Below are 16,133 nucleotides of genomic sequence, written 5' to 3'. Positions count from 1 at the left end.
TCCAAAAGCCCGGTGGAACAACTCAGTCTTACAGGCCCTGCGGAACTCACCAAGATCCCGCAGGGCCCGGACACCTGGAGGAAGAGAGTTCCACCAGGCAGGGGCCAGGGCTTGACATATACACAGACACGTGCATGCACTGAGAGTCTGAAAAAGCTGGAAAAGGTCAAAGAAACATTTTGTGTCCATATAGATAAATATAGCTGCTATCAGATAGAGAACAAAATGGGGGTGGGGGGGAATCCATTGCTACTATTACTAACCACTCATTTATTTTACTACATTAGGCTAAGATCTGGAAGACCCAACTTCAAATGTCCACTGTTCTATGCAAATGTGCCATTCACACATTTTCAGCCCAGCCTACCTCACAGGATTGTTGTGAGGATAAAAATGGGGGAGTGGAGAATGATGTAAGCTCCTTTGGATCCTCATTAGGAAGAAAGGTGGCAGTATAAATGACATTAGAGAAGTAAATACATATCTTTCTCTATTATGATCTGATCTCCTCCTTTTTCATTTTACCTTTGTCTATTTTGAAGCGATACCAGAGTACCATGCACCATATTGTGCTGGGGCAGAACCGTTGTTGCAGGGACACCTCAAACTTTAAAATGGATTTCAGTCATATTTTTAGATTCAAAGAGTGGCCTTGCTCATTAGAATTCCCCACCTCATCTGAAAAGGAGTGGGGATTTTTCTCTGGACTATCATGTGTCTCCTGTACAGAGTGAAAAGGTCTCTCATTCAGCACTTAAGGCTATTGGGAGAGTGGCCTCCACACACCTCCCTTGAGCAGTTTTTTTTTTTTTTGGCATTGTTAGGCAGTGAAGCGTCAATCACCTGTCAGGGGGAATTTTTGGAACAGAGCCTAGAGTTCTTGTTCAAATCAAATTGTCCCCCTAATAGTGTTGCCTTCTTTCTTGCCTGCTTTTTGGAAAGCAGAAATATTGCTCCCATAGTGCTTAGAGTATTCTGAATGCACTGCTGTTTCAGTTCCACGTGAACCACGGCCACCCCTTTCTGAATGGTTGCAGTTTTAAGAGAAACATTAGCTTCACAAGCAATACAAAAATGGTACAACAATATTGCCTTCTGTGGTCTTGTACTACTAAGTAGACAAGGCAGTTGTGGGGAAGGAGAAGAAAACGTGTTTCTGAACATTAAGGTTATAGCTCGGGGGACTGGCACCCTGCAGGTAAATGGATTTGGAATAGATCAGAGGACTAACAGGAGACTGAATAGTTAAAACACACCCCTTCTGCTCTCCTAACTTCTTTCACATCAGATGTAGCTCTGTTTCTGTATGCTGGCTAAAAAAGGTGACACTGAGGTGAGTCCTTCCCAGCCTTTTCCTTCAAAAGCTTATTGCGCTGCTATTCTGCATCTAGTGAAATGAACAATGGCTCCTAGTGCAGCATCTTGGTATATGAGATAGGTGGAAATGGCCATATTTAGGAATGGAACAAAGTATCTTTTGCCCAGGATTTCTCAGCTTTTTGAAAGAAATTAAGAATGGAACACTGGGCTGATCATAGGTGTAGCTGGGTGGCATCATGATTATCGGGTGATTCCTCTCATCAGGATTTGGAGACAGAACACTTCTCCATTCTTTTTTTAATGTCAGAAAGCCCCTCCTTCAGTTCAAGGCTTTCATAGCTGATGTATCAACCCTTCAAATGGGACTAAAAAAAACAGTAATTAACTGAGAAGAAAACTAAGTGGAAAATGAGAGAAATACAGGTAAGAACTATTTTAATTAAGCTGGGACTAAGAACAAAAGATGATAGAAACTAAGGCGAATTCCGCATGAGCCAAAAACAGCAGTGTGAAAAACCCTTGTTCACCATTTTCACACCGTTTTCACACTGCTGTTTTTGGCCCATGCGGAATCCGCCTTAAGTCTCCGCAGAAAAGAGTAGTAATGGGGGTGTTATTAGAAGATTATTCGGTGGTATAGGATTTAGTGAAAGGCCATATAGTACACTCGTCCCCCGCAAAAAAACCATACTCTCCTTACTGAGTAAACTGAACATCTACGGTACATTTGTTTTCCCATTTTTGGTTGGAAAAGGAGAGCATTCTGACATGGGACATACAGTAACAATGTCCTGACCAGCAGGAAAAACCATGCTGTCCACTACTGAAGGACTCACATCTGCTGGAGAATGCTGGGACTAAAAGCCACATAGGTTGAGATAGAGATTCAGTTGTACTGCTTATGAATATAGAAGAGAATGTCCATGATGCTCCTTTTAAGATAGTCTTTAAAAATTGAACATTGAAGGCTGCTGAATCTGCTCCTCCTCTGAGGATACAGTGATAGATATCCACTGCAGGTGCCTTGAGTTGAATAGGGCCAAAATAAGGCTGTCCTCGATCTACTCATTTAACAAGGACTTGGAACCTTGCCATCCATAAAGCGATATTTTAGCTGGTCTACCTGGATGTTGTCTACCCTACTGATATGCTTTTCAATTGAACATGGAAGTTGTTCTTCCCACATTAGCGGGTGAGTCATCTTTAGATGTAGGGAGGACGATGCCACGTCTCCATGCCTGTTGATGTGACTCTTAGTGTTGAGGTCTGTTGTTACTAACCTACGTTGGTCCTGAATTCTAGGTATAAAAGACATGACCAATCTGACTTGGATTATGCTCTGTCGTTGTCACTGGCCATTCGGGGGAGAACTCCTGGCAAAGTGTTTTGCCCCCAAGAGGCTTACATTCATTTGTAACTGCAAATGAATCAGAATCCCCTACCCCTGAAAATAAAGCCACTGTGAAAATCCACTGTAGTTGGCTGGCATCTCGTGTCTGGTAGGATTTGCATCATTGAGCCCTTCATCAGGATGACCCATTGCAATGGAACACTGGTCAAGGCCACTTCTTGAATTTCTGCTAACTTTCTAACTTTTCTGTGGAAGGAAGAATTTTTCTCATAAGGGGCCCATGATTTTCCCTGGATGAAAGAGACCATGGGAGGAGGAGAGTGACATTCTTCTCTTTGTTTCATGAAGAAGCCATGTTGTCTGAAGGGTAACCAGAATGTCTTTCAACACCCTCTTCCTGACTGAAAATTGAATTAGATCATTCAAGTAGAACTTGAATGTTGATAACTGCATCCATCTGTAGAGTGTTGTTATTATGAACACTTTTATTATTATGAACTATCTTTATATGGAATTTCAAGTAAAAATGGGTCTCTACTTCCATTCTTTTTGGACACTCTGAAGAATGTTGGATGCATACTGGGACACAATTTTAGTGATAGCCCCGACTCTTGCTTTGGTTGCAGGAATGTCTTGGAGCATCTGGCTTTGTTGTTGTGACTTACAGGATCACAGGCTCCTAAGGAGAATCGGTCAGTATTTAACATGGGAGTATAAGCACAGTGTGACAGACATGAACACAGACAGTGTCTCAGATCCAACAAAATGTGGCAAATTTTAAAGAAGCAGAGTTCATACTATGTCAATCTTCTGGCTGCCCTGTAATTACTTCATTCCATCTCTCTGCATTCAAATTAATCTGTTTTTTCTACATGTTCTTGCTCAAATCAGGGTAATTCTTTAATCAGCTCTGTTATGCGTGCCATAGTAAGCCAGACTAGGAAAGGACCTCCAGGCACACATGGCTGATGTTGTATATTTTATTTGTTGCTGTAATTTAAAAGTAAAATAAGAAATATTGATTTCTACTTGACTGGAGAGATGATTTAGTTTGAATATCAGCCTGATCTTAATCAGGTGAGAATTAATTGAGTTGGAGGTATTAGATATTCAGTGATGTTAACTGAACCATGATCAATCTACAGAGGAGCTGCCTTTTGTACTGTGTCAGAAATATCAAATAGCTCACATACTACAATGCGGAATAGCCTTTTCATGTTCACTGTACCTTCTACTTGCCTCATTAAATGCATACCCAAATTCATTCTTTGCACAATGTAGACTGTGCAGAATAATAAGCTAATAAATAACAATTTAATACAATTTAATACAAAATTAAAAATGTAACTTTGTTAAAAAAAATAACACCGGGACATTCTTAGGATTTTTAAACTCATTAAGTATCCCCTGCTTGTTTCACAAAACACATGATTTTGAATACCTAATGGATTCTGTAATTCCTAATCACTATTATTCCTAATCACTGTTTCTTTTCCTCTGTTGAGTCACAGGAGAATATGCTCCTCATGTTTTTTGAGGGGAGGGGGTATATAACTTTAAGCTCACTCTGGTTCATGGTAGATGTTTTCCTATTTTAAGAGTGTGATAGCAATATCATAAGTGTTGGAGAAAATATAAATGGTGAGATAACACCTCCATAGGACCAGCTCTTAAGTAGTAAAATTGTAAACCCTTTATATAAACTACAGAGCCAGTCCAAAGATCATCAATGTTACCTTGGTAATGAGTAGTACTACTTTATTGACTGCATAGGGAATCGTACCAGTTTTAGTGAGAAACACTTGCATTACATTTTGTTCATTTAAAATTTGGCGGGTTTCATGATTCATGCTAGGAAAACCCATTAGCAAACCAGTGGAGTTGGCAATATTCTACATTTATATCATCACACAAACAGATCTAGGGACTCTGCTTATGTTTACAAGAATAGAGATAACGTTGACTTAGGTTGCAGATGGCAAACTTGTGGATTTTTTTGTGGAGAAAATTTATTTAAAGCATTTTGAGCATTCAGAATAAATAGTAGGACTCATAGCTGACAAGGATACACACTACAGAGAGATCAAAAGTTCTGGCCACTATGTTGCTTCCCAAATTACATCAAGATTAGATTACTGCAATGCACTTTACATGGTGTTCAGTGTTCAGAAACTGCAACTGGTACAGAATACTGTCAGGAGGTTGACTGGAGTGGGTCATAGGGACCATATCACTAGAGTCTTGGTCCATCTACACTTGTTCCTGTGCACAATTCAGGAGGCTGGGATTGACCTTCAAAGACATATATGGTTTGGGACCAATGTACCCATCATGAGTCAATTCCTAGAAGACGAGGATTCTAACACGGAGGCTGAAGGCGCTGTGGACTTGGAGTTGCAGGCAACAGAGCCATCACTTACCTCAGATGAACTGAGTAACAAGCCAGCTGCACAAAGATTGCAAAGACAAAAGCAGCAGCTAAGTGCTAAAAGGAAAAGTGCTTGCATTGCTGCTAGGTATGGCAGAAGGCTCTGCAAAATGGAGGTATCTGCAGCTGAGGAGGACTGAGTCCTAGCAGGATGCTAGCCTCATTAGCCAGGATTTCCTGTATAAACCCTGTCTTGGCCTTAACTCTGCCTGGGTGCAATGAGTATGTTTCACTAGAAAGCTCCACCCACCAGGTTCCCTGTTTCATACCTTGTACCTCCATGCCTAGCCTGCCTGCCTGTCTTGCTTGACTCTGTCTGACTACGTATTTGCTTGCCACCTGCCTTGACCTTGGACTGTCTGACACTCCATAGTTGACGCCTGCCTGCTGTACAGTCCCTGAAGGGCCACTTAGCCCTTATGAACCCGATCAACCACTATGGTAATCTTCTAAGGCCCTGCCTTCTGAGATTAGGTGCACGTCAGTCCATATAGGGCAGTGGTGGCGAACCTTTGGCACTCCAGAGGTTATGGACTACAATTCCCATCAGCCCCTGCCAGCATGGGAGTGCCAAAGGTTCGCCACCACAGATATAGGGCATTCTCAGTCATGGCGCCCAAATTTTGGAACTTGCTCTGTCCCCTTTTGTTGCTTTCTTCTCCAGTGAGCGAAGACTTTATTTGTTTCATCTGGCATTCCCTCAGTTGATCCCTGTTTCCTGACCAACATTTTAATTCTTGTTTTTATGTCTTTATATGTATTTTACCTATGTCTACTTGTTTTGATAATGTGTGTTTTTATGGGAGGTTGATTTAAGATGATTTTAAAATGGGATTTTATTACGTATGTTTTGATTTCCTAGCTGCCTCAATTTTAATTTCCTAGCTGCCTCAAGGCAGAAAGGCAGGATATAAATTTTGTAAATAACAAATAAATAATGCAATGGCCATGTTAGGTCTCAGAACCTTAAGCCAAGAAATAGACGCTGAAGTATTGATCAGTAGCGTTTATTGAAGAGGTATTGAAGCACCATACTTGGCAAAGCCAGTTCTGACAAAACTGGCATTCACAGTCCCCTTTATTCCCCGCTGGAAGCCCCCTTCCTGTTTTCCCAAGAGTTTGTGAAAAACAGTCTTTGGAACTGAGGTGCCCCAAGGCCGGCAGCAGATAGCAAGAGAAAGCTACCTGGCTTCCTGCCTCATGAGATAACGGATGTAATTCTTTTTTCATGGGACAGAGGCACCAGGGGAAGCCTAGTTGTCTACAAAGCGTGTGAAGCCATAAAGTAAAGTTCAAGGAAAGAATGGACAGGCGGCAGTGGTTACATATATCTTTCTAGCAGTATTGATTTTTTATCTTGAGCAGTTACATTGAATTGGGAACGCATCTCAATCACATAGATAACATCCCCCTGATAGGCCAACTGAAGCTGCATTCTAATCAGTGAAGCATTGACCTTCAGTTTGGCTGAAGCGACAACCATTTGCACACAACATTTTCTTCCCTATGTATTCAAATGTTCAGAAGATGCAGTAGGTCATCATTCTTTCAGCTGTGGGCAGCTTGGGCAAAGTTCCACCGTAAAAAACAGAATATGTTGACTGCTTTATTGTTGTATTACATTTGGCTGGAGTCACATTCACAACAGAAGCACAGGCGACCTCACCCTCAAGGTTACATAAAAATCTCTCAAGTCTTTCTCCTTTTCCATATTTGTGTGTGACTCCACTCTCATGCCCTCCCAGTTGCATTTCTGAATCTGCATTTCCAGACAACAAACCCTGTGCTTTTAAAAAATGAATAATGCCATTCCCTGGCTTTTGAAGTGTGGCTGCAAGCCACACAACTGCAGCTGCAGAGAAGCAGCGTATTTTTCACATCTACAATATGTTAACTTCTTTAACCACAGGAAATTGCTTTCCTGGTTTTTTTTACTACATGCTTTGATTTTTTTTTCTTTAAGGAGGCTCAAAATCAAATAAGGGTTATGGATTTCTAGATGGATTTTCTTGTCCCTCCTCTCCTCACAGTGCTAGACTAGACTTGAAAGGCCAACTGTTCCTCACTCAGCATGCAGTATATGTCAACTGCGGCCTGATTGTGAAAAGGGTAGTGCCCTGCAGTTACAATCTCCATTGGGAGTGAATTGAAAATACTGTGAAAACACTGAAAGTATCATGAGCTTTTATTCTGTTCCTGTGTATTTCATCTCATGTTGTTCAGTTTATTACCCGTCTTTAAGTTATCTTTCACATTCTGGAACAGGAAACTAGATGCTAAAAGGTAATCTTGAATGTTTGTGAGGTCTTGCATCAGCCGGTATTTCACTGGATTTGCAAGCCTGTTTTTCCAAAGTGAATTCTAATTAAACAGCTGAAGCGGTTTAATATACTGCATACAAATCCAAAGAGACTTCCTGAATGCTCAAAATCGGAAAATAAAATGACAGGTGCAGGGTTTCCGTACTTGTTGAGACTCTAAAACGTTTCTGACCGAGTTATGTCTGGATTCATTTAGCTTTTTTTCCCCTCGTAGCATCCCAGGAATTTTAAAAGGCTGGGGATAGGAGAAGCCAGTAGTAATTAAGTGGCGTCATATATTCATGTGGAGGGATCTAATATTCTCAGGTCTGCTCCTTTTTCCCCCCTTTTCCTTTTTTGTTAGGATTAACAACATTAAAGCTATATAGCTGGAAGCAGTTTTATCACATTGAAATGATGCTTCCCGTGGCTGTATATAGCTTCAGCAGGGCCTGTCGGAAGCTGGGGTGCGCTCTCTGTAGCGGTTCGGTCTTCATTCGCTAGAACATCACACCTTTAACCAACTGAAGCTGGTGAGCTAACAAGTGAGAGGGACCTCCTGTTGTCTTCAGCTTTTATTTTATTTTGTATTTCAGCTGTTTTCCTTCTCCCCTCCCTTTTTTTAAAAAAAAGTTTCACAGCTTTCAGGAGGAATGATTGCATAGAGCACAAATAACTGCTGCAGTTCTGTGCCGCTGGACTCAGGCCCGTGCCAGTGGGAAGGCAAAATTCAATTGCTCCCCACCCCACAGGTTCAGTTTGAGAACCTACTAGCATCTGCCAACTAATTTATAGCCACCGTGCGCATTTTTACAAAGTGGAAAAATACGATGTAGCTAGATGACACACAACATAGACTGAATTTTACATACTGTTTCTTGATGCTGGCACATTTTTTGTATTGCTCCAAGTTCAATAGTCACTGCCGACATTTATTAGGAGAATTATTAGAGATTGTACGTGGCATTTGAAAAATCCTGTTTTTTCTGGGTTTGTCTTTCATGCTTGGATTACAAGGTCAGATTTTGATAAATTTTTCTTTAAAACTCAGAGAACACTCAGTGCAGTGCTTTATTTCAGGGCTTTATTTGTACTTAACCAATGTTGAGAGCCTGCATGGTGTAGAGGTCCCCATCTTAAGGACGCTGTTTGCTTGGAAAGGTTTTATATAAAATAAATTAAAATAGCATGTTGGACTGGGGTCTGGGAGGCCCAGGTTTAAATCCTCAAGATCCTCTGCCATGGAAATTTGATAGCTGGCTTTGAGGATAACATGGAGGAGAAAATAGTGTTCTTTGGAGGAAGGGCAGGATAAACTGTACTAAATGAACGGACTCACCTCAGGGTTAGACCCTGGCAGTGCCCAATGTTCAAGAACACTATGTGGACAAGTAGCACTCTTGCCACAAGAGGACTTACTGTTTTACAGCTACTGCATAGAAACTGCTTCTGCACAGTGGCAGCGGTAAAGAGAACTGCCCACTTTTTGAATCTCCTGTAGGCAGCATTTTTGCAGACATGCCAAAATATATATTAATCACCTGCACTCATGTATACACTTGGTTTTCTTATATTCAGGCTACATCTGTAAGGGAAAATTATTTTGCATGCACAGTGTTCCTCAGGAACTTGCAGTACATGATGACTGAAGGAAAGCTGTGTTTATCACACTGGCTGGAACTTGTTGAAAGCCATATGAAAAGGAGACATGTTTCACCTCTGAATTTGTTACAGAATAATACAGTTTCATAAATAGTTTAGTAGTATTGAAGATCACTCGAAACATGAGCAGTGTTAATTTGTTACACAGTGTGAAGGGGAAAATCCTAATTATAACCCTGTTGCTAAACAAGTGAGAAAGACCTTACAAACAGCTTGAGGCAGCAGGCCAAAAGTGGCTAAGCTCATAGATGGGCCTTGGTCACGGAGTGAGAAAAGACTTCTCTGATTCTTGACTAATACAACTACACACGATTGGTAACTTGGATTGCTTCCTAATGTAGATGTTATAAATGCTGGAATATTTTACTCTCTTTGGCATGTAATTTTTAAGAGACTTAAGACAAATCAGATCTATAAGATTTGAGAATAACATGCCTTTTTAGGCCAATGTGTTGATGTCTGGCCACAGTTCATGAAGACCAGGCTTCAGCACTGAACAGCTCCTATCTCAGGTAGACAATCCAAAAAAAGCATGCTTTATGGTACCATAAGAGGTCCCAGAGAATCCATACTGTCACATTCCCTCTGTCTCTCTCTCTCATGAAGTCAATCATCCTGGGCCACCTAAGTACCTTCAGTTTTTAAAGCCAAGCACCCTGCCTGATGGAACTGGGTCTGAATAATCTGCTTTATCAAGGAATACATGTAATTTGGTCACCATCACCCACTTGAACCCTGCCCCCTTGAAGTGAAATTAGAAACCTGTGAGGAAAAACTGGTTCCTTCACAGAAATCAAGACCACTCCCTCTCATAATGAGGCATTTTTCAGTTCTGGGACTCAGGCACTTACTTCCTGTCAACTGCATATAAACAGCTAAGATGGGTAAAAGTCCAGTATGCAAGTTGTAGACTCCAAGCTGAAATGGATCCAAGTACTTAAACTAATATTATTTGAAGAAAGCATCCTGATTTCTACTGCATTCAACACAGTTTCCAAATTAGAGGGACTATGAGGAATTTTGTATACTCAGTGTTTAGCACATAGGTTGTAGTGGACTACTAAGGGATCTAGTTGATGCTTTTCATTAAAACTTGGAGTATACACAGTGCAGAGCTTTATTCCAAGGAAAGATGAATTTGATACCTAACCAATGTGAGAGCCTGCATGGTGTAGGTGTCCCCACCTTGAGGATGCTGTTTGGGTGGAAAGGTGGCCAAAAAAACAAAGAAACCTCTACTTGCCTCAGAAAAGCTCCGTTGGATGGCAGGGTGTGGACACTTCGCTATTACCCCCACAGAATGGCTCTTTAAGAAGGCTCTCGCTTGTATTCAGTTAGAAGCATTCTCAGTCCCGTCCCCCATGTACATTCTAGGCATCATGAAGCTACCTATTTTTTAAATAGAATGTAATTATTGACCTTCCTCTTTCAAGGTCAGTGTTCACTTGGGCTGGCAGTGGTTCTCCAGGGTCTCAAGTACAGGTCTTCTACATCACCTGCTATCTGATCCTTTTACCTGGAGATGCTGGGGAGTGAAAATGGCACCTATCTGCGGGTCAAGGAGATTCTCTATCACTGACTCACAGCCCCAAGGATTTTGAAGCACCAGCAGACACAAACATTTCAGTATTGAGGATCCTTCCATAAGACCTTGCTTTTTGGATCAAGTCATGATCCAAACAGTACTGTTTGATACTTAAGTACTGTTAAGTATACTGTTGCCACCTGAGGTCATCCCAGGGGTGGAGTGAGGGGGAAACTGCCCCGAGGGCTTGCGTGCACCCTGCACCCCTGCTGCGACGCCACCTGCCCTGGAATGCCCCCTTCACAGCCTGGCCACACCTCTGTTGCGGCTCTGCCCGGGGCATCACACTCACCCCCCTGCACTGCCCCATTGGTGCTACAGCACTGGGTCATCCTGATGCCTTCAGAAGCTGAAAAGCAAGGCCTGAAAGTATAGCTATTCTCTCAGTTGCTAGCATCTGGTATTCAAAGTACATGCTTCCTTAGCGTACACAGAAGTTTCATACGACTGACATTCCAGTATGCTGTCAGAAATGGTGCAGTTCTGTGACAAGACTCTCATCTAAATGCTAGCATGCTTGGTCTAGGCCACAGTATGCACATTCAATAGCTATAACTATTTCTTCAGGCTTTGTGTTCACCAACTGTATATCTGAAAACAAAATTCATCACTCATCTGAACCTATTCTTTGTGGCAATGAAATGGCATCAGACTAGAGGGAAGACTGTATTCTCTGCATGCGTTCTCTGAACATTTTTTCCAGTACGGTAATTTTTATCATGTTTCAGCCTTCACCAAATGTTGTCAAGACTCAGGCTTTCTGATGGTGGTAAAATGCAGAGAGGAAAACACAGCCCTGAAGGAGTGTCTCACTGCCCAGTAAGTACAATATAGGCAGAAGAATACATGCCTAGAAATAACCCACTAATCTACTCCCAGCTGCTGTGCAGATTCCACTGTTTAATAAGACCAAATGGATATTGGCAAGATGGTTGTTTGTGCTTGAGCCTCTGATGGTCTAGTATCTAAACACAGAACGATGCATCTCTTCTAGTACAGCTAGTACTGGCTGGCTGATACCTTTTGTGCTCACATGTCTATTCATTTGATATAACACGGAAATGTGCTAAGCCATTATCAAATACAAGTTGTGTCTAGGCTACTGTATAACAACATGTGAGAAAATACAGTTTTGTTGCAGTATATTTGGAAACTGTAGATAAACTCCATCTGCCATATTGGGAAAGAACTTGACAGTGGTTGGATTCCCACCAGATTTTCTGTTGATGTAAGAGGGAGGAAGAGCAATATTGCTCAACTTTCCTTTTTGCTGTGGACTGGGGGGGAGAGGGCAGCTCCTCCCTTTACACAATTGGAAAATCTGGTACAATCCAGTTCATAATAAATCTACACAGGCAAAATATGTCTAAGAAAACCATCTTGTCTTCTCTGTTCGTTACAATTTAAATGGTATTTGTTACAAAAGACCAAAAATGCAGTTATATATACTTAGTTCTAGAAGAAAATTAAAATCATTTGAGTAAGGCAAAAATACAGTTAATATCATCCTTAGATTATATTGATACACCTATAGTGATACATCACTATAGTCATACAAACACCTGAAATTGGCTTCTACAAGAAAATAAATGTTTCAGGCTGTAAAGTGGCAAATAAGTTTTGAACAAGATTGGTTCCAGTTTTGTCTGATGCAGTGTGTCTTGGTTCTGTTATAGAAGAGGTAATAAAACTGGTTCTATTATAGAAGAGGTAATAAAAATAGATGGCTTGTAGGAGATAGAATCTTATCCCCCAGCTGATCTACCCACCCCACCCCCCAGCTCTCTCATGTATTCCCTCCTTTCCCTCTTGGCATCCCCTGTAGGGGTTCTCCTGTTCTTATTGCCTCTCCTAACTTACCCTAACACCCTTCTTTAATTTTGACCTACTGTAAGCATTGGATTCATCCTGGCTTCCTTTTAAAACAAAAAAACTGGAATGGCCACAAACCAATCAATTTATGAAATGGCATATAGGTTAGGTAGAGAAGAAGATTCAGCTGTTCAGCTACTGTCATTGCTCTGCAACACTGAGAAATCACCACAGCGCTAAACTTCTGTTTGGAAGAGAAGACTCAGGAATCAAAAAATTATCTATAGGCCAAACTGGTTACCTGATGTGCTCACATGGAATATGCACAGCAAAGCAAATATGACTATATTCTTTTCTTTCTATATTCTTGGGATTTTGTACAGCAGCAATTTATGCAGAGAAATTAATTTCAGTTTTCACATTCTGCCTGTTTTTCAGCTATACCAACCCAGCATTTTATGAAGAATGCAAGACTGAATATTTAAAGCAAAGGGAAGAGTACAGAAAAACAGGAATTCGTCCTTGTCAGAAGGAACAGAGAATTCCTACCAGTATGTAGCCAATTTTGAAGCGTTTGGCAGTATTTTTTTTAACTTGAACTGTATATGCCTTTCAATGATGTAATAATTTAATAAAATGTTCTATTTTTAAAATCTGATCCACTTGAAATGGAGCATCAAAGTATGGAACATTACATGAATCCAGAAGGGTTGGCATCTGGCAGACGATACAGGATCAAGAAAACCAGGACAACTAGGCTCAGAGACAGCTTCTGTCCTAGAGCTGTGGCTATGTTAAACTCCATGGCGATGTGTTGACGTGGTGGTAGCTGTGTAGAGATGGCTGTGTAGGGATGGCTGTAAGTTGGGGTGTGCGGATTGAAGAGATGTTCATCGGGGGATGTTTTGTATTTTCATTGTGCGGGCACAAGGCACAATGTGTGCACACAATGACATTAAAGTTGTTGTTATATGCAGCATCCTGAGAAATCACTACAAATTGAGCTTTTGCTGTCAATTGTGACAATCTGCTTCATATACATAAGTGAATATTAGACATTAATTGAAGAGCTGTATGAAGTTCCTGTCTGAATTAGAAAAGCTTCTTCCTTGTTGGGAGCCAGTAGCAGAAGAGCATGTTTCTCGAAGTGCAAAGGCGTTTCTGTATAACTTATCAATAGGCGAACTGTGGTAAGACTGAGCCACAAACAGCTTTTGGGTAACTTTACCTTAGAAGAAATCCCATATTAAGTTTTAAGGGCAGCATAAGGTAGCAGTGACACAGTTTTGGCATTTTCTCCCTCCAGGGGAAACTGGGAAATGTTTTGTCTTAGATGGGATCCCCTTTCCTCCTTTACTTGACTGAAGAGGTGGAAAGTGCTTCTCAGATGTTGGCTTTAGTTCTGTGTCCCTCATCTGGGATGCTTTCGGTGAAGTGATAAGCCTGGAATATGAGTGATTCTGCTTTGAAATACAGACAAGAATTCCTTTGAATCCAGGAAGCTCCCTCCTATAGAAAACTGCACAAAGATTTTTTAAAAATCTAGCCCCACCATCCACCTGAAGTGTTTGGGGTTGTTTGTTTTGGAGGAGCATTCAGACAACTGAGCCTAAACTTGTTGCTTTAGCTAATACAGCTGTCAGTTTTAACAGCCTGTCAAGGGGGTTGTACTCTCACTGCACCTAGGCTGCCTCTTTGTGTCTGCCCGTTTTCATGGAGGGAAGGTAATATATACTGTTGTTACGACTGAGTAGGGTGTAGCTGCTGGCCCTGCTTTGAATTGACCTAGCACCATTCAGTAGAACCCAAACTGCTAGCAGCTCATCTCATGACGGAGTATTTTTATCCTTAAAAAGATTACACGAACCATCCTTTACAACAATGAGAGATATGCAAATATACCACTTAACACAATCCAGCGCCGTATAAAGCCCACTGCAGCTGTTTTTGATAGCTGCCAGAGAGAATAAGAGCTATACATTATTTATAGTTTTTCCTGGCTCCTTGTGGGAACATCTAAATCCTCATCCAAAAGCATGTCATGGCCACGCTGCCTTTTGCGTTCCTCACTTTGGCCCCTTCAGCACACGCAGAATAATGCATTTTCAAACCACTTTCACAACTGTTTGCAAGTGGATTTTGCTCTTCCGCACAGCTTCAAAGAGCACTGAAAGCAGTTTGAAAGTGCATTATTCTGCCTGTGCGGAAGGAGCCTTTAACTTCAGAGAGAACTGGCAGATTCAGCCCAACTTCAGTCACTTCCTGCTAGCCATGGCATAATCAAGCAAAGTTTGAACCAGCAGAGAACTGAATGCCTCTTTTGCTCTGCTGGTGAGAATCACAGCTAATGCTCAGGGTAGTGGAAGAGGAATATAGGTAGAAAGAGCTATGATGGCTTAGAGACAGATGATGGCATGCTTTTTATTCATTTCTTTCCTGCTGTGGGATTACAATAGAAGCAAATATTGGATTTAGCGTAGCAGAAGTTAATTTCTGCAGTTAATACAGCAGTTAAGTTAATAAAAAATGGGTATTGGTGATTCTGACTGTGCTCCCTTCCCACAAGAGCTAGCAAATACAAAATAAAAGAAATTATTTATCTAATTAGTATTAATCTTATTTTCACTAGAAAGCAGCATGCCTTATTTATGCCTAACTAACTGTGTATATTTCAGTTCAACTATTCTGTAATGTTGTTAGCATTAAGCAGTACAATATGTAACAAGCCAGAATAGTAAAAGAGACATTTATGAGAAATTTTCAGAAGTCTGCTTTGTTTCTGTAAGTGTTGCAACTTACACATTTGCAGAGTGCACTTTCGGAGCACTTCTGGGGATTGACAGTTTTCCTACAGTTTTATATTGATCCAACTGGGTAGGTGTATTTATAAATACAAGATACACTTCACTCTTTATTGTATCACAAACTGAGGCAGTAGCAAACTTTTTTTAAAATGAAAGAGGTCTAAGCAGACAAATATTAAATGTTTCCTTTATTCACTCTAACTGTAGGCTATCAATTTCTCATTTCTACTTTTCTCTACAACAGCCGTCTACAGATCTGAGGCAGAAGGCAGCCACTGATGAAAAACTGGATTAGAAACCTAATCCAGATTTTACATGTCCTGCTCAGACCCATAGCTCTTTTCCACAAACCAGCCCCGACACATCAGCCCCAGTGGTGCAGTCAGGTCCAGGTTTGAATGACTATTCTGCCATGGAAGCTTGCAGGGTTAAATATGTAGGACAAAGAACCACCTCAAAGGAAAACTTAAAATGTAGCCATTTGTTTCAAGAAACTGGATAAGCTTAAAAAGTCAACTCAGTATGACAGATCAAAGCAGTTGTCTTCCTAATTAGGAATGTAATTTGCATGGTTGTGTTTTTCTTGGATGGATAAAATTAAACGATTCTTTTAAAAATGTCCAAGAAGCTGGTATAACTTGCTCTCCAATCCAGATTCAATACCAAGAAAAAAAATCCAATGCTACCATGGAATGTTATACAATCAGATAATTAGCAGACCCCTTTTTCATGATACATCAGAAGGCTGAAAGAACAACAGACTTCTTATTTCTAAGGTTTTCAAGCCATAAGATTAGATTTTTTTTCAAGTAGCGATTTCCAGGATTTAATATTATAAAAGAATACTTAGCTCACAGTCACAAAAATCCGG

General features: G+C 40.9%; 1 protein-coding gene across 3 annotated transcripts in view; it reads left to right on the top strand.

Annotated features, from left to right (window-relative positions):
* Positions 1-13,116, top strand: part of CMC1 (C-X9-C motif containing 1) — a 54,840-nt gene extending 41,724 nt beyond the window's left edge. For all 3 annotated transcript variants that reach the window (XM_048510682.1, XM_048510684.1, XM_048510683.1), the window contains 2 exons: positions 11,375-11,465; positions 12,897-13,116. In XM_048510682.1, the coding sequence (XP_048366639.1) occupies positions 11,375-11,465; positions 12,897-13,017 (212 nt within the window). In that variant the 3' untranslated portion in view covers positions 13,018-13,116. The remainder of the gene's footprint in view (positions 1-11,374; positions 11,466-12,896) is intronic.
* The last annotated feature ends 3,017 nt before the right edge of the window (positions 13,117-16,133 follow it).

The sequence above is a fragment of the Sphaerodactylus townsendi genome, linkage group LG11 (genome assembly GCF_021028975.2).
Source record: "Sphaerodactylus townsendi isolate TG3544 linkage group LG11, MPM_Stown_v2.3, whole genome shotgun sequence".
In the NCBI taxonomy this organism is placed as follows: Eukaryota; Metazoa; Chordata; class Lepidosauria; order Squamata; family Sphaerodactylidae; genus Sphaerodactylus; species Sphaerodactylus townsendi.
Note: the sequence above shows the minus strand (reverse complement) of the source record. Positions and strands in the feature narration are given on the sequence as shown.